The sequence below is a fragment of the Oncorhynchus clarkii genome, chromosome 20, assembly GCF_045791955.1.
Source record: "Oncorhynchus clarkii lewisi isolate Uvic-CL-2024 chromosome 20, UVic_Ocla_1.0, whole genome shotgun sequence".
Taxonomy (NCBI): domain Eukaryota; kingdom Metazoa; phylum Chordata; class Actinopteri; order Salmoniformes; family Salmonidae; genus Oncorhynchus; species Oncorhynchus clarkii.
The window spans coordinates 19,524,884-19,543,203 of NC_092166.1; the positions used below are offsets into that span (position 1 = coordinate 19,524,884).

General features: G+C 41.7%; 1 protein-coding gene across 11 annotated transcripts in view; it reads left to right on the plus strand.

The window, feature by feature from the left end:
* The window catches only part of LOC139376044 (extended synaptotagmin-2-B-like), a 49,984-nt gene that overhangs the window by 26,950 nt on the left and 4,714 nt on the right, over positions 1-18,320 (plus strand). For 3 of the 11 annotated variants that reach the window (XM_071118158.1, XM_071118157.1, XM_071118159.1), the window contains exons 8-16: positions 2,416-2,471; positions 12,017-12,137; positions 12,357-12,533; positions 12,771-12,856; positions 12,985-13,033; positions 13,135-13,224; positions 13,893-13,988; positions 14,756-14,857; positions 17,510-17,584. In XM_071118158.1, coding sequence (XP_070974259.1) covers positions 2,416-2,471; positions 12,017-12,137; positions 12,357-12,533; positions 12,771-12,856; positions 12,985-13,033; positions 13,135-13,224; positions 13,893-13,988; positions 14,756-14,857; positions 17,510-17,584 — 852 coding nt within the window. Of the gene's footprint in view, positions 1-2,415; positions 2,472-12,016; positions 12,138-12,356; positions 12,534-12,770; positions 12,857-12,984; positions 13,034-13,134; positions 13,225-13,892; positions 13,989-14,755; positions 14,858-16,204; positions 16,268-17,509; positions 17,585-18,320 lie in introns of all 11 variants that reach the window. The other 8 variants (XM_071118161.1, XM_071118160.1, XM_071118162.1 and 5 more) reach the window with 3 other exon arrangements.

Consider the following 18,320-nt stretch of genomic DNA (forward strand, 5'->3'; position numbering starts at 1 on the left):
ATATGGAAAGGGGTGCCATTTAGGATACAGACTATGCTTGCCACATACTGTACAGCCTACAGTCATCCCTTCCATAAAACCTGTGCAGAATGAACAGTTACTGATTCGGTATAGTTTGCCCTTAGTAGTGAGAATCTTAGAAGCCTTATGTCTGTCTCCTGGGCCTGTACTGTATTGCATTCTTTTTTCTTTTTTGAATGCTAATTTTCCTCAAGAAATTGCTTTCCGCTCTAGACTGTGTTTTTAAGGTTAATGTCCGTGTTCACTGTTCAGGTCAAAGTGATAACTGTCTTACCAGGTACTGGAGTGGTCATTGTAGCAGTCTTCAAAGATATGACATGATGAAAGTAGATAACATATTCTATTATAAAGTATAAATCAATGCTTTGCTTTGGAAATGTCAGTTAGAACCAATTCAAATGAATGTATTTTGGATAGTTAAAAAAAAATTCTGCTGTGAATCAGTGCATTGTTGTTTCATTAGGAAACTGTACTCCTCACGGGCTGAGAGCTTTCATTAGCTGTTGTTTCATTAGGAAACTGTACTCCTCACGGGCTGAGAGCTTTCATTAGCTGTTGTTTCATTAGGAAACTGTACTCCTCACGGGCTGAGAGCTTTCATTAGCTGTTGTTTCATTAGGAAACTGTCGTCCTCACGGACTGAGAGCTTTCATTAACTGTTGTTTCATTAGGAAACTGTACTCCTCACGGGCTGAGAGCTTTCATTAGCTGTTGTTTCATTAGGAAACTGTACTCCTCACGGGCTGAGAGCTTTCATTAGCTGTTGTTTCATTAGGAAACTGTACTCCTCACGGACAGAGCTTTCATTAGCTGTTGTTTCATTAGGAAACTGTACTCCTCACGGACAGAGCTTTCATTAGCTGTTGTTTCATTAGGAAACTGTACTCCTCACGGGCTGAGAGCTTTCATTAGCTGTTGTTTCATTAGGAAACTGTACTCACGGGCTGAGAGCTTTCAATAGCTGTTGTTTCATTAGGAAACTGTACTCCTCACGGGCTGAGCACTTTCATTAGCTGTTTCATTAGGAAACTGTATTCCTCACGGGCTGAGAGCTTTCATTAGCTGTTTCATTAGGAAACTGTACTCCTCACAGACAGAGCTTTCATTAGCTGTTGTTTCATTAGGAAACTGTACTCCTCACGGGCTGAGAGCTTTCATTAGCTGTTGTTTCATTAGGAAACTGTACTCCTCACGGGCTGAGAGCTTTCATTAGCTGTTGTTTCATTAGGAAACTGTACTCCTCACGGGCTGAGAGCTTTCATTAGCTGTTGTTTCATTAGGAAACTGTACTCCTCACGGGCTGAGAGCTTTCATTAGCTGTTGTTTCATTAGGAAACTGTACTCCTCACGGGCTGAGAGCTTTCATTAGCTGTTGTTTCATTAGGAAACTGTACTCCTCACGGGCTGAGAGCTTTCATTAGCTGTTGTTTCATTAGGAAACTGTACTCACGGGCTGAGAGCTTTCATTAGCTGTTGTTTCATTAGGAAACTGTACTCCTTACGGGCTGAGAGCTTTCATTAGCTGTTGTTTCATTAGGAAACTGTCGTCCTCACGGACTGAGAGCTTTCATTAACTGTTGTTTCATTAGGAAACTGTACTCCTTACGGGCTGAGAGCTTTCATTAGCTGTTGTTTCATTAGGAAACTGTACTCCTCACGGGCTGTGAGCTTTCATTAGCTGTTGAACTGCTTCCAAGTAACTGTATTTTAGCCATCGGAAATTCCTCTTCTCCTGATAATGAGTCACTGAGAACCGATCTTAAAGTGCTTTGAAATTACTCTCTTTGTTTGGACTTCGATTTACTATTTGCCTACTCTATTGCTTCCCGTATTAAAACAGAGCTAACTCATCAATATTGATTAGTCTCGATTTTCTCAGTTTTGCGAATGTTTCTGCTTTGTTAAACTTGTATGTAACAATTTGAAGTATTGCACTAATTGTCTCTTCTGTCCTCATTTCTAATCCGTTCATGACATTTTATGACGATGACTAGCTAGATGAGAACAGTAGCTGGACTAGAACCTCATAAAGATGTGCTGCAGTAGCTTTATCATTCAGTGCTTAGGAGCCCAGTGAGTGATGCAGACCAAGGCAGGAGACGCACAGAGCTAGAGCCTGCCCACCATACACATGTCCTCTCTGCATTGTACTGAAACAGAGTCTTATTGATTAGGAGTTCCATGGAGCAGGCTGCTGCCCTCTTAGTGAGAATGCTCTCCCTACGTTTAGAGGACAAAAGCTAGTTTTGGAGTCACTTTCTAAATTAAATGACTAATGAATTCAATGAAATAAAATGACTTGTGTTTGTGGTCCACGTGTGTTCCTTGTATGGGTTTATCAACGTTTAGTTTTTTTCTCTGTCATTCAAGGCATGTTTTCTTTTTTTCTTCCAGTTGCTGGATATAAACTGGACAGGCCTCACAAATATGTTGGACATTCCAGGATTGAAGTAAGTGACAACTGCAAGATTGCAAACCCTGCTTGTAATGGGTCTCGCTTACATAGCTTCTGTCAGCACTACCAAGCCCTTATCACTCTCTCTCACTCCAGATGGGTGGGGTGTAGGTTTGGGCCGATATACCGATTTTATTAGATTTAATCACATCATATTTGATATTGACGATTTATAGTGATGTGGAAGACTATACTCTATTTGAACTTTACAAATCAAAACTGTGCATATGTATCTGTTAGCCTCTATTAGTATGTTGAAAATGAAGTCTAAATGAATTAACTAAGCCTATTTTTCGCCATACAAAATATTATTTAATGAGAATGTGACCATAATATTGTGAATACGCACACAATTTTCACAGTCTGGAATGATTTTGTCATTAATGGTACAAATTATTATATCGGATATCTCGACATTTGGAGTAACATATCGTAGAAGAGGTCTCCCCAAATAGTTAGAACTGGCCTAACCCACAATATAGAGTGGAAAGTATTCAGATCCCTAGACTTTTCCCACATTTTATTATGCCTTATTCTAAAATTGTTCAAATTGTTTTTTTCCCTCAATCTACACACAATACCCCACAATGACAAAGCAAAAACAGGTTTTTTGAAATATTAGCAAATTTATTAAAAATCTAAAACTGAAATATCACATTTACATAAGTATTCAGACCCTTTACTCAGATCTTTGTTAAAGCACTTTTGGCAGTGATTACATCCTTGTCTTGAGTATGACGGTACAAGCTTGGCACACCTGTGTTTGGGGAGTGCCTCCTGTTCTTCTCTGAAGATCCTCTCAAGCTCTGTCAGGTTGGATGGGGAGCGTTGCTGCACAGCTATTTTCTGGTCTCTACAAAGATGCTCAATCAGGTTCAAGTCCGGACTCTGGCTGGGCCACTCAAGGACATTTAGAGAATTCTCCCTAAGCCACTCCTGTGTTGTTTTGGCTGTGTGCTTATGGTCGTTATCCTGTTGGAAGGTGAACCTTCGCCCCAGTCTGAGAACCTGCTCCAGAGCGCTCAGGACTTCATCAAGGATCTCTCTGTACTTTGCTCTGTTCATCTTTGCCTCGATCCTGACTGCCGCAGCCGCTGAAAAACATCCCCACAGCATGATGCTGCCAACACCATGCTTCACCATAGGGATGGTGCCAGGTTTCTTCCAGATGTGATGCTTGGCATTCAGGCCACATAGTTAAATCTTGGATTCATCTGACCAGAGAATTCTGTTGTTCCTGGTCTGAGAGTCTTCAGGTGCCTTTTGGCAAACTCCAAGCGGGCTGTCATGTGCCCGCTTTTATTGAGGAGTGGCTTTTGTCTGGCTGCTCTACCATAAAGGCCTGATTGGTGTCGTGCTACAGAGATGGTTGTCCTTCTGGAATGTTCTCCCATCTCTACAGAGGAACTCTGGAGCTCTGTCAGAGTGACCATGGGGTTATAGGTCACCTCCCTGACCAATGCCCTTCTCCACCGATTGCTCAGTTTGGCTGGGCGGACAGTCTTGGTGGTTCCAAACTTCTTCCATTTAAGAATGATGGAGGACACTGTGTTTTTGGGGACCTACAATGCTGCAGAAATGGTTTGGTACCCTTCTCCAGATATGTGCCTCGACACAATCCTGTCTCAGAGCTCCACGGAGAATTCCTTCAACCTCATGGCTTGCTTTTTGCTCTGACATGCACTGTCAACTGTGGGACCTTATGTAGACAGCTGTGTGCCTTTTACAAATCATGTCCAATCAATTTAATTTACCACAGGTGGACTCCAATTAATTTGTAGAAACATCTCAAGGGTGATCAATGGAAACAGGATGCACCTGAGCTCAATTTCTAGTATCATAGCAAAGGGTCTGAATACTTATGTAAATAAAGGTTTTAATTATTTATTTTTTTAACACATTTGCAAAAATCTCTATTTCGCTTTGTTATTATGGGGTATTGTGTGTAGATTTCTGAGGATAAAAAAAAACTAATACATTTCAGAATAAGGCTGTAACGCAACAAAATGTGGAAAAAGTCAGGGAGTCTGAATAGGGAAATTAGTTCTGGTATTTGTTTACTCAGAGGGTGTTGTTTACAGTTACAGTACACATTCATTGTAAATGGATATCTGTATTGCATCCCAAATGGCACCCTATTCCCGAGTGTGCACTATTTTTGTCCAGAGCTCTGAGTCCTGGTAAAACTATTGCACTATATAGGTAATATGTTGCCATTTTTGGACACACCTTGTTATCAGTCTAAATAGGCTAATAGATTAGAGGCAACCAGTTTTTTTAATGTGATCACCAATTACCAGGGATGAAGGGAGGAGGTAGAGAAGGGAAAGGTATCTATATCATGAAGTTCATTGTGTCAGTGAGAGCCTAAAGGCTAAGGTTTACTAGGCTGTTTACGGCTCCTGTGTTAGGCTTAAACAACTCTGTCCCTCCAGTGTTGACAGATCCTGGTCAAAAGTGTACACTATATAGGGAATTAGGATGCTATTTTGGACTCTACCCAGGCAGCACAAACAGACAGGCGCTAGGGGACATTAACATGAAGGCCTCATTTTTGTGGAGAGAGAGAGCCAGGTGGCAGCTTTCAGGGCTGGAGGGAGGGAGGGAGTGCACCCATATGCGCATGCCTGTGCTTGTATGGCACGCATATGCGTACGTGTTAGTATAGTAGCATTTTACTGTGTGTCGGTAATGACACCATGGCAGGTATAAATGACTAACAGCCAGTCCACTTTCTCAGACAGAGCTGCAGTCTGTGAGGGATAAGGAGAGAGAATGGTCAGCATAGCTCTCCCTGCTTGCATCCAAAATGACACCCTATTCCCTATATAGTGCACTACTTTTGCCCCGGGCCCATAGGGAATAAGGTGCCATTTGGGAAGCTGGTCCTGTAGCTGTGTGTTAAAAGTAGTCCTACACCACTGTGAGGTCATGCAAAGCAGCCATGTGGTGGAGGGCTGCAATTAGAGGACAAGAAGCCATCACATGGATATACTACTGGACCCCATAGCTTGTTTCAACATCTCACTCTTCAAGTTCTGTCAAATGCGGTCACTGTCCACATGTGATATGCTCACTTATCCCAAAAGTGGGATCAAATGAAACACAGCTAAATGGACCAATGGAAATACAGTGGTCAAGGGTAGTCTCCCTGAAAAATACTGTTAGAAGTCACATGAGAAAAGGAAATGAGCAACTAACTGGGCGGCCAGTAGCCTAGCGGGTAGGAGCGTAGGTTGTTGGATTGAATCCCAGAGCCGACAAGGTAAAAATCTGCTGTTCTGCCTTTGAGCAAGGCAGTTGACCCCCAACAACAACTGCTCCCTGGGCGCCGATGACATGATGTTGATTAACGCATCCCCATGTACCTCTCTGATTCAGAGATTCCCTAACCACACAGACAGGATCCCCATTGTAGTGATGTGGGCCCTCCATTTTCCTTTGTTTAATTTGATCTTTAAACTATAAATAGTCATCTAAACCGAGCTAGCCCTCCCCCTGAAAAGCCCCTGGAATCCCTTAGGGTGGCTATTGAAATGATTGAATTAATAGATTAGAATGGGGATTATAACTAGTTTATTTGATCTAAGTGTTGATATTTATAGAAGTTGATGATGGAATGGTCAGAGAAGTTGACATGTGATTCAATAGGTGGTTGTGTTTTGAAGCTTGGATGGGATCTGTGTTAAAATGCTACAGTGAATGTTTGGCCATTTGAATATACTAAATTCAATGAAGAGCCATGCAGAGATACAGGTAACTGCCAAAATACAGGAAACACTTGAGTAAATAAGGGATACAAAGTATATTAAAACCAGGTGCTCCCACACAAGTGTGGTTCCTGAGTTAAGCAATCATCATCCCATCATGCTTAAGGTCATGTATAAAAGTGCCCAGTTGCCCATATTTTTTTCTACCATGGCTAGAAGAAGAGATCTCAGTGACTTTGAAAGCGGGAACTCAAAATAGCATAGGGTGTTTAAAGGGTGCGTGTGTCAGTCACCAGATCAACCCAATTGAACACTTATGGGAGATTCTGGAGCGGCACCTGAGACAGCGTTTTCCACCACCATCAAACAAAACACCAAATGATGGAATTTTTCGTGGAAGAATGCTGTCACATCACGTCAGCAGAGTTCCAGACACTTGTAGAATCTATGCCAAGGTGTATTGAAGCTGTGGTGGCCTAATGCCCTGTTAAGACACTTCATGTTGGTGTTTCCTTTATTTTGTCAGTTACTGTATGTTTAGGCCTATATGGCAGTGGTTTGATAGTAAGTTAAGGTCCCTGATCGAGGTCCACAGTTAAACAAATAAGTATGGTGCCTGATGTATTTGTTTTTGTATGACACTCCTTCCTGTGAAATGTAGCCTTCCTCTTTATATGGGTTTGCAGGAAACAATTTGAAACCGGCCTTGCCTCAAACGCTCTCTCTCACACACACACACACACCCACCACACACACAGTTGCCCCCCCCCCCCCCCTCCTACACACAGACACGCTCTGAGTCTAAAGAGTCTGAAAAGTTTAATTGTAGCTTACCAGGAGAGAGAGTGTGTGTGTGTGTCTGAACAGACAGAGGATTCTGTGTAGGAGGCTCACATTTCCTCTGGTATGATTTGCATCTCACTCTCAAACAGCAGGCACCTCAGCTCACCCCTAAGTGTGTGTGTTTGGCCCCTGTCTGGGACCACTTTTTTCATTACTGGAATGGAAGTGGTCTCTCCTCCTCCCCCAACACACAGACCTGCTCTGAAGATATAAAGTCTGGAAAGTTGAACTGTAGCTTTGCTGATCTTTTCCTACAGACAAAAAGTATCAATTATAATTTAAGTCAATTGCAGTTGAACACCAGCAATAAATACATTCCTTCTGCAACAAACCCAGAAATGAGCGGGCTGGCCTCTACATATTTCGCATCCACACTTTTTTTCCCCAGCACCAAAAACAACCTCCTTTTATAGACAAGATAGAATATGTCGTAACCTCAGAGGAATCTTGAGGACGGGATGGGGGAGGCCCGGCTGCACCATTAAACCCAGCTCTGAGGGAGTAACACACCCACTTAGGGAGTTCTCCATTCACTACAAGGCTGCCATCTAGTGGGTGTTAGAGAAACGTAACATTGACTGTTGTTTTGATTCCCCGTTTACGATAAGCTTCGTCTTGGCTCCAGTTTAAATACAGGATATCCATTTTCCTGTAAGGATTAGTAGTGGAGCCATTGAAAGTTGTGGGATACTACACTGAGCCCATAAATAGACTATTAGGAAGTGGAGAAGTTTCTGTGTGTGCACACCACTGTCACATGTCTAGTTTCAACTTCAGACAGATGGTGCCAGCTGCAGATGGTAGTGTAATGTCTCTTGGCACAGGTCTATGGTATGAGTCAGGTGGGGGTGGGAGCAGGGAGGGAGGTTGGGCCTCTGGACTTCAGACTGTGACAGTGCCCTTGACTTCTGCTGTCAAACACAGTGACACATAGGGCTTGTTTCAAATGGCACCCTATTTCTAATATAGTGCACTACTTTTCACCAGGCCCCATTGGGTTCTGGTCAAAAGTAGTGCACTATAGGGGATAGGATGTCATTTGGGGCATAGACGGTGACCCCTCCCCCCTCCTCTACACCTGCCAATAGGTCAGAGTTGTATAGGGCTACACCCCCCAACTCCAACACTTTCCACCCATCCAATTTTCCCTCTAAGCTACCCTGTGTGTGCGCCGGCTCCCAGGGACTGCCATGCAGAAGAATTATCAGCCAGCGCAGAGAAACACGAGATTGAACTTCACTCAACTTTCTAGAGTTTTCCCCGTTAACACTTTCAACGTTTCCCTTTATTGTAGGAATTGTGATCGAATCAACACAATATTAGCCACTTTCAATGCAACATCCCGAAACAAAACAAACTATGCAGACTTAGTGTGCAAAACTAGCTATGCGAGAAATTTTGTCCAAGCAGAGCACATCAGAGTAGGATTTTTTTGCATTGAATAAGGCACACTCTGGCCCTTACTCTACACAGACTGGTGCACCATAACCAATCAGAGCCGTAATTAGGCCTATATGCAAATACACCATTGCCATATATGGATTTGTGCCATTCACTTTAAACTGGATGGTTTTACAGCATGAGCAGTCGCGATTGTTTTGAGATCAAAGCAAGAACTGCATGTAGCCACGTATGCACATTTGTTAATATTATTTGCTACTTATTAGCCCAGTTATAGCCCAAATATCACTAGGTGATGGGATTGCACCCCTCTCCACTATGGCCACATTTCTGCAAACATTTTGGAGAAAATTAATTAACATATTGGTCAATCTTAATGTATTTTTAAGAAGTGTCACTAGTACCGAACATCTAATATATCAAGAAATATGTCAAGTACGGTTTTGTGACTAAAATATGTTTGCTGGTATGTACATCTGTCCAAATGAAAGATAGCCAGCCATATGTTAGCTATGGGGAGTCTTATAAAGTCCAAAATAAATCAAAATGTTCACAACTGAGACAATTGACACTAGAGATAATGTATGTAGAGGTCTCATCTTTGTGTCTCTGCTATTAACGATTCTGTGACTGCGTGGGCAGCGCCATTGAGGCTATCTTCAATTTTATGTTGCATGAGCCATGCTCTACCTACTGAGCTACAGAGGACCACTGTGGGTAGTGGAAAAATGTAGAGTATTGAAATTCATAGCCAGCAGGGCTAAAGTCATAATTTACACATATAACATTGTTACGAATCCCTTTTGGCCCGACAGTCTAGGGGGGATGGTAATGAGACGCGTAACATAACTCATGCAAATTATAATTGTGACAAAGTAAAAGTGTGAACGTAATAACCAGGACAACTGAAATCTACCGTCAAACTCAAGGTTTATTTGATAAACACACGGTAATGGAGGGAGCAGGAAAAGGGGCTGAGCTGGACCCAAGGAAAGAAACAAATATGCAAAAACACCCCTAAGCTAGACTAGCCTACTTTAACAACAGCTAACTAACCAAAAATACAGTGGGTGGTCCGCCCAGTTCTAACTAGTGTTTTTAACAAAGTTTACCTACGGGTAGTGTATGCCCATGGGCGACTTGTCTTGGTTTCCCCTTTTCCCACCAGCAATTAAATACAAACACCATAACCAAAAACAATACTCACAGGTGATGACAAAGTGCTATGGAGGTGCTCAAACAAAAGGAGAGGTTTAAGCCACAAAAAGAGAGTGAAACACAGAGATCTACAAACATGGCATTTACAAAGAGATTGAGCTCCTGAAATCTACGAAGAACAGAGATCTACAAACATGGCATTTACAAAGAGATTGAGCTCCAGAGCAAACAAATGATGGGGTTTTTAAACCATGGGGAAGGAACTGTGATAGGGTAGGAAACAGGAGGAGGTGTGTCTTCAGATTGATGATTGATTGTTGACTGATTGGGGAGTGATGATTTTCACCTGTGAGGGGAGAAGGAGAGAAAAGAAACACACACACACACAGGATACACACACAGGATACCTGTATCCGTAACAAACATAAATAATTAGATGCTGTTAGGTTCTAATTTTCAATAACCCACGGACACTAGAGAAGCTTAACCAAGTTTAATTCTTCCCAAAGGGCCGATATACAGCTGTAATTCAGACACAGACATGGCTTCCCCTGTGGTGGTATTCATACCCCACATTGGGTGGTCTCCTCATCTCGAAACATTGCATCATTATTGTTGAGCAGGGAGCTAAGTGATATGATCCTTCAACAGTTTCTCCCCTTATCAGTACTGCCTCATGCGATCGTGTTCCCTGCACTCAGCCCCTCCAAAGCTTCATTATGGCTCCCCTCATGTCTCTTTCCTAACTGTTCCTATACTTCTGAGTATAACCATGTTCAGCGTTTCACCCAGAATCCAACAATGCATAAGTTATTAAATCAACAAGTTTCAGATTCATACAATCAATAATGAACATTTTACAGAAAACTCTCAATTAAATTTAAAGGTTTGGAAAGTCTGGTTAAAAATCATGTTTTTTACCATTTTTGTAAATTTTTGTATCCAAATGAAATTCATAAAATGAGTATTATAATAGGTTTATCAAAATGATCACTACTGTGCATGGTTTTCCCTTTTTATTGCAATTTGTAATTTTATTCAGTAATGTTTATGGGGTGGTAAGGAATTCAGGTAAATAGTTCAAATATGTAATCCAAAGTGTGTAAGTAGTATATACTGTATACTGTCTACCTGACGTACACGACATGACCAAAAGTGTGTGGACATGACACCTGCTTGTCGAACATCTCATTCCAAAATCATGGGCATTTAATATGGAGTTGGTCCCCCTTTGCTTCTATAACAGCCTCCGCTCTTCTGGGAAGGCTTTCCACTAGAACCATTGCTGCGGGGACTTGCTTCCATTCAGCCACGAGTATTAGTGAGGTTGGGCACTGATGTTGGGTGATTAGGCCTGGCTCGCAGTCGGTGTTCCAATTCATCCAAAGGTGTTTGGTGAGGTTGAGGTCAGGGCTCTGTGCAGGCCAGTCAAGTTCTTCCACACCGATCTCAACAAACCATTTCTGTATGGACCTCACTTTGTGCACGGGGGCATTGTCATGCTGAAACAGGAAAGTGTCTTCCCCAAACTGTTGCCACAAAGTTGGAAGTACATAATTGTCTAGAATGTCATTGTATGCTGTAGCATTAAGATTTCTCTACACTGGAACTAAGGGGCCTAACCCGAACCCTAACCCGAACCCCATGACAAGCCCCAGACCATTATTCCTCCTCCACCAAACTTTACAGTTGGCGCTGTGCATCGTCCATCATACTGCCAGATGGTGAAGCGTGATTCATCACTCCAGAGAAAGTGTTTCCACTGCTCGAGAGTCCAATGGCGGAGAGCTTTACTCAACTTCAGCCAAAGCTTTGCATTGTGCATGATGATTTTAGGCTTGTGTGAGGCTGCTCGGCCATGGAAACCGACGAAAAGTTCTTGAAGCTCCCGACGAACAGTTATTGTGCTGATGTTGCTTCCAGAGGCAGTTTGGAACTCGGTAGTGAGTGTTGTAAGTGAGGACAGGTGTTTTTTTTTTTTTTTTTTCGCTGTTTCAGCCATCATTTCCGCTTCACAATAACAGCATTTACTGTTGACCAGGGCAGCTCTAGCAGGGCAGGAATGTGACAAAAGGTGGCATCCTATGACGGTGCCACGTTGAAAGTCAATGAGCGCTTCAGTAAGGCCATTCTACTGCCAATGTTTCTATGGAGATTGCATGGCTGTGTGCTCGATTTTATACACTTGTATACACGTGTGCTGAAAGTTTGGGAAAAATAGGATACAAATGTGATAAAAAAATGTTTACCCCCAATTTACTCCACTTCTGTAGACCCATATAGGGATTAGAGTGCCATTTGAGATGCAGAATGTTGGTTGAAACAGGATGGAGGTAGCAGCAGCCTGAATGGAAGATAGATGTTTTCTATCAGTGTCCCCTGGACTGTGTGTCTTATAACCTATATACCTGTCTGTGTTCCCTGTTAGTGGCTTGTGTGATAACCTGATCCAAGACATCATCTACAGCTACCTGGTCCTGCCCAACCGCATCACCATTCCTCTGGTGGGAGAGGCTCAGCTGGCTCAGCTACGTTTCCCAATACCTAAAGTAGGGAGGATTCCCACTCACCACCGAAAGCAAAACACATATTCCACTATATGAAGCCAAGCCTGATAAATGAATCAATGTTTTTTCTACTGTTGTTATGTTCAAATGCAACCCATCCTTTGTGGCATTATTGAATTCCAATGTAAATGTAATACATGAAATCACTATGATATACAGTATGTATGAACTTAGTGTTTTGTCTTTCTCTCTCTCCTCTAGGGTGTCCTGAGGATTCACTTCCTGGAGGCCCAGGACCTGTTAGGGAAGGATAAGTTTCTGGGGGGTCTGATCAAGGGCAAGTCAGACCCGTACGGTGTCCTTCACATCGGCAACCAGCTGTTCCAGAGCAAGGTGGTCAAGGAGAACATCCATCCCAAGTGGAACGAAGTCTATGAGGTAGAGAACATTTTAAAGTGTCCACAGGGAGGTTTGAGAAGTGTTCTTAGGATGATTCTTATGTCGGCAGTATTAGAGAGAATGTCTTATTGAAGAAACTGAATGGGACTCTCTTACAATGTTGGAGTGGGTGGGTTGTCTGACATTAGAGACATTTTTACAGTACATTACCAATATGTTGTCCTGTATGCCACACAAAAGGTCTGTAAATACTGTATGTGTGAATGTGACCCTCAGGCTTTGGTGTATGAGCACTCAGGACCACAGAACCTGGAGATAGAGCTATTTGATGAGGACACGGACCAGGATGATTTCCTAGGAAGGTTAATGATAGATCCAAATCCTTTGGGGTCCTTCCTCAGCCATCAAAATCACTTGAACATCAAGCGTGACCTCTGCTGTTAGCCCCTCTCTCCAACGAAATCACAGCATTTGTATATTTCCCTTGCAGTTTACTGATAGATGTGGCTGAACTTCAGAAGGAACAGAAAGTTGATGAGGTAAAGTTTTATTTATTTTATGACTTCTTTCGTTCTTAATAAAAACACTCAATTGTTAAGACCGTATATGCGATCACCCAGCACAATGTGTTCCATTCCAGTGGTTTGTCATGGAGGAGGTGAACACCGGAAAGCTGCATTTAAAACTAGAGTGGCTGTCTCTGCTCCCCACTCCTGAAAAGCTGGATCAGGTACACCTTTATCAACTCTGCATCCAAAATGGCACCCTATTGCCCATGTAGTGCACTACTTTTGATCAGGTCAAAAGTAATGCACTATATAGTCTTTCTGAGTGCTACTTTAGATCAGTCTCTATGTTAACATTAATGGGTCTACATATTCCCCTTCTACATCCACGTGAGAGTGAGTAAATGAAACATGCAGATTAGAGGGATAGGTTGGGGAATCCAAGAGGGAGTGCTCACCCTGTTTGAACTAGTGCTGTGGTGCTTATTTAACATCTGTTCCATTAGTGCACTCACAGATCCCTGTAACACCTGATGCTGTGGGTGTTGCCCAAATGGTACCCTATTCCGGTCAAAAGTAACGCACTAAATAGGGAATAGGGTGCCATTTGGGACACACAATGCATTTCTGCAGTCCATTATATCAGCTCTGAAGCCAAGAATAGATAACTCGTATCATTCTATGTTTGACCAACAGTACAAATTGCACCTCCTACAGTATTGGCTAAAGCGCAGCATTCATTCTTTGTCTCCTATTTACTGCCTCTGTGCCTGTTTGAAGCACCGTTATAACCCTAATACCATTGTCCTAAGGGGACAAATACAGTTTGAATTGAGTGACAAACTGTAACTATTGATTATGGTCTGGTCCTCTTCCGCTCTCTCTCTGCTAGGTGCTGACCAGTATTAAGGCTGATAAAGGCCAGGCTAACGATGGCCTGTCGTCTGCCCTTCTGGTGGTCTACCTGGACTCAGCAAGGAACCTTCCAGTAAGTCACTTCACCTGTGGTAAACTCACTGTAAGAATAGGAAGAACGACAACAGCTACTATATCCTTAAGATTGATCATCCGTTCTGCTGGAGCCTATGTGTACAGTAGCAGAGCTTAAACATCAATCATTGGCCCCATTTTAAACTATAACTTGGATGGGAAAACGCACTACATTGCATTAACTCAGCACAGCTTCTTTAATGCGTTAGTTAGGAGATGGTAATGTAAAGTTTCCTCAAAGGCCATAAAACAAGGTATTATTGTGCCAGTCTACCAGTCATCAGACAGTATGAGCCTCCCAGTTCACCCCAGCTTCTCTCACCTGCCTCCTCTTTCTCCTCTTCTTCTGATTGTTCTCCTGCTTGAACTCTTTCCCTTCCCACTCTCATCTCCTCATGATAATGTTAATCTTTATCCTCGTTTCATGTTATTGATCCTCATGCTAATGTTAATATTTATCCTCGGGATCATGTACATTTTTATCCTCGTGATAATGTTAATATTTTTATCCTCGTGATAATGTTAATGTTTATTCTCTACCTCTCTTCCCTCCGTCTCAACTGGCCACTCACACTAATAGTCTGCCAAAGGGCTACATTATTGTAGCTGAAGTTGATATACTGTTCTATAATACCTGTGAGATCACAGAATTATTTTGGACTATTTTTGCATAAATGCATAGCATAGGCAAACCCTGCTTCACATGTCTTCTTTTCAGCCTCTTCTTCTTTGCTTTCTTCTCTCCGTTTCCCTCCTCCTCTGAAGAGTGTGTTCGAGGGGAACTTGGGTTCTGGCTACTTAAAAGAGAGGAGAGCTTCGGGCCTAGTCTTTTGTGAGAATACAGCCTCTCTCTATAGGACCTTATTTGTGAGTCCTCTGGTATTTTGCATCCTAGTTTTTTTTCACAGTGTGATTTTTGTTTGTAATTATGACGATTGAAATGAGAAAGAAATTCCAATAAGCATGTTGACTGTCGTATGAATGACTTATGCACGTATAAGTTCTTAATATTTTGCATAAAACATACAGTGAGGCTGTCAGTCATAACTATGAGGCTAGGACTTCGGTGAGAAAGATATCGGTGCAAAAGAGCCAGAGGCATGTTAGGAGGCTTGTCTGTAGATTGCTTTCCCTCCATCCCGCTCACCCAGCCATTACCTGCCCGTTAGTGGGTTGTTGCCCCAGCAACAAATGCTCTCTTACCTGTAACACGGGCGTCCTCAGGACACTGACCCTGCCCCGCCTTGTCTCAAACTCCAGACATAACCAGTCATCTCAAAGCATCTCCTGATGCCAGTCTCCTGTTACACATGCCTCCCACACTACTCAGTCCAAAAGCAATGGCATGACTTGTCAAGGCATGGTCTGCATCCCAAATGGCACCCTTTTCTTTATATAGGGATTAGTTTGCCATTTGGGAAGGAGTCAGTGACATGACCTGTCAAGACATGTTAACAATTCTCCAGAGATGTGTAGCTGACAACAAAAATATCATTTTTAACAACAGATAATGAATAACTAATGTGATACAGAATGCAAGGATATGCTACGTTCTAAATGAAATGCTTCGCTCTGTGGATGAACTGTAGATGTATTTGTTGATAGAAATGATGTTGTCTGTGTTGTACGAAAGTACTCATCAAGAGAATGACTCCATTCCATTTACCCATAAAGAGATGATAATGTATCTGGAATCTCATAGATAAAAAGTACAAACGTGAATATCCCCATTTGTGGTTGGAGGACTCACAGATTCCGTCCTATCCTTGGAATCCTCCAACTGGGATTTTTAGAAAACCTACGAATTTTGGGAAAGTTACTAGAATTTTGCAACCTTACCCCCAATTATTATTCTCTATTCACAAACACCATCTCACTCCTGTTACTGGACAGCCTTGTCAGGGTTGGAATGGTCCTTCTGTTTTCTCCATAATGAATGCTCCTCTTTATCTCCCATTGGGTTTTTCCTGGGTATGTCGTTGTCAATACACTTCATGATTTATTAACCTTGTGCTCATCATGTTGTTTTTGTCTCTGTCTCTACCTGTTGCCCTGGCGTCCTGGTTTTGGGGTCGTCTGGTGTGTGGTCTTCATCGTCGCTCCAATCATGATTTAACCTCCTCCTCTTCTTCCTCCTGCTCCTCCTCCTCCTTGCATGCTCTCTCCTAATAACCAACCTGGTGTGTTCATTCTCTCCTGCCCTGGGGGAAAAAGCGCAATCCTTTAGAATTCAACCATGACGGTTTGAAGAAGGCCTCAGTCAGTAAGGCCATCAAGGTAATGTAACAACCGAGCATGCAGAGCCATCCAGACAGACAGACAGAGGAAGAATAAAGGCCCTGTTAAATACTTTTAAATAAAAACACCCTTCCTGTAATACAGTAAGACTGGTGAAAGCAATGGGGTGGAAGCTATGTTTTCATCTGTGCACTCACTTATAGATCAGTGATTTAAGGATGAATTTAAGGTATTTGAACAGGGCCTAGAAACACACTGCTGTTTACCCTGTGACCAGAGAGTTCCACTGTAGTACGGGAAGCACGTAAAGTACTGTGCTTTTTCTATTAGGAAGTGGATTTAGTGAAAAGCAATTCAGTTTACCATTTGGCATCAACTGTATCGATTGATTCGATCCCCGTGAGTAATATTGCTTTCAAGTTGTTCCCCACCCATGTATTTCTACAGGAGCGCTGCTGGAGCATTAAAAATGCCTTGCAAGTTGATTTGCGTTCCTTGTTTTGTGAAATTAATTATTAAACTCTACTAATTGTGTTTGTGGACTAAAACTGCATCCCATGCACTATATTCTAATATTCTGATGTATATAAAAAAATGTGTTGTATGAGATGATTAATGCACCAAGAAAATATATCTTTATGTAAGCATTTCCTCTCTTACAATTTCAACTCTATTTCCTGTTATGGGGTTCTTCTATATACATTTATGTAACTTCAACACTTCCTGATCTCAAGTCTTTATGCTGCCATATTTAGCCAATGAGGGATCAATCCACATGGTTAGTTTTACAGAAATCACTTTGAACATAACCTTTATTTCACAAATATAGAGCATCTTCCTTATAAATACATTTGAATTATATTGTTGAGAATGTACCCATTCTACATAATGAAATATATTATTTAAGCTACAATTCTTAATTGGTGAAACTGCCACATCAGTTCGGGATATTACAACACCAAAGAAAAACTGCTAACAACTATTGTTAGTTTTTTTAGCTCGGAAATCATTGCACGTGTGATAGAACAGCAGAATATGTACTGCAATTTTTTCTACCATGCTGCTGGACACACTTCTGCATTTCATCAATAAAACAAAAACTGTAACAAAGGTATTGGGGGGCGAACAGTGGCGCTGTTTCCCCAAATGCGGAATTGATCTTTAAGTGATTAGATATTTAAATACTGAACTTGATACTAGGCTAGGGTGATACAGTTATGAAGTTAACATCTCACAGGGCTAGAGGTTATTATGTGTTTGAAACCTGTTCTTGTTTCACAGTCTGGTAAGAAAGTGAGCAGTGTCCCGAGTCCCTTTGTACAATTCACAGTCGGCCACAAAACCTATGAGAGTAAGGTAAGCTCAAGCAAAATAACACATTTTTTAGATCCTACATTTGTATGTTTACATTCAGTAAAAATACTTTAAAGTACTAAAGTATTTTGGGGAGGTATCTGTACTGTACTTTACTATTTATATTTTTGGAAACTTTTACTTCACTACATTCTTAAAATCTCTGAAGGACCTGTCCCTTTTTTTCAATTTTCTCCTAAATTGACATACCCAAATCTAACTGCCTGTAGCTCAGGTATTGAAGCAAGGATATGCATGTTCTTGATTTGAAAGGAAAAACTTTGAAGTTTGTGGAAATGTGAAATGAATGAAGGAGAATAACACATTAGATCTGTTAAAGAAAATACAAAAAAAAAAAAAAAATTGGGGGGGGGGGGTTACCACCTTTGAAATGCAAGAGAAAGGCTTATGTATTATTCCAGCCCAGGCTCAATTTAGATTTTGGCCACTAGATGGCAGCAGTGTATGGGCAAAGTTTTAGACTGATCCAATGAACCATTGCATTTCTGTTAAAAATGTTGTATCAAGACTGCCCAAATGTGCCTAATTGGTTTATTAATAACTTTTCAAGTTCATAACTATGCACTCTCCTCAAACAATAGCATGGAACTATTTCACTGTAATAGCTACTGTAAATTGGACAGTTCAGTTAGATTAACAAGAATTTAAGCTTTCTGACAATATCAGATATGTCTATGTCCTGGAAAATGTTATTGTTACTGACAACCTCAGGCTAATG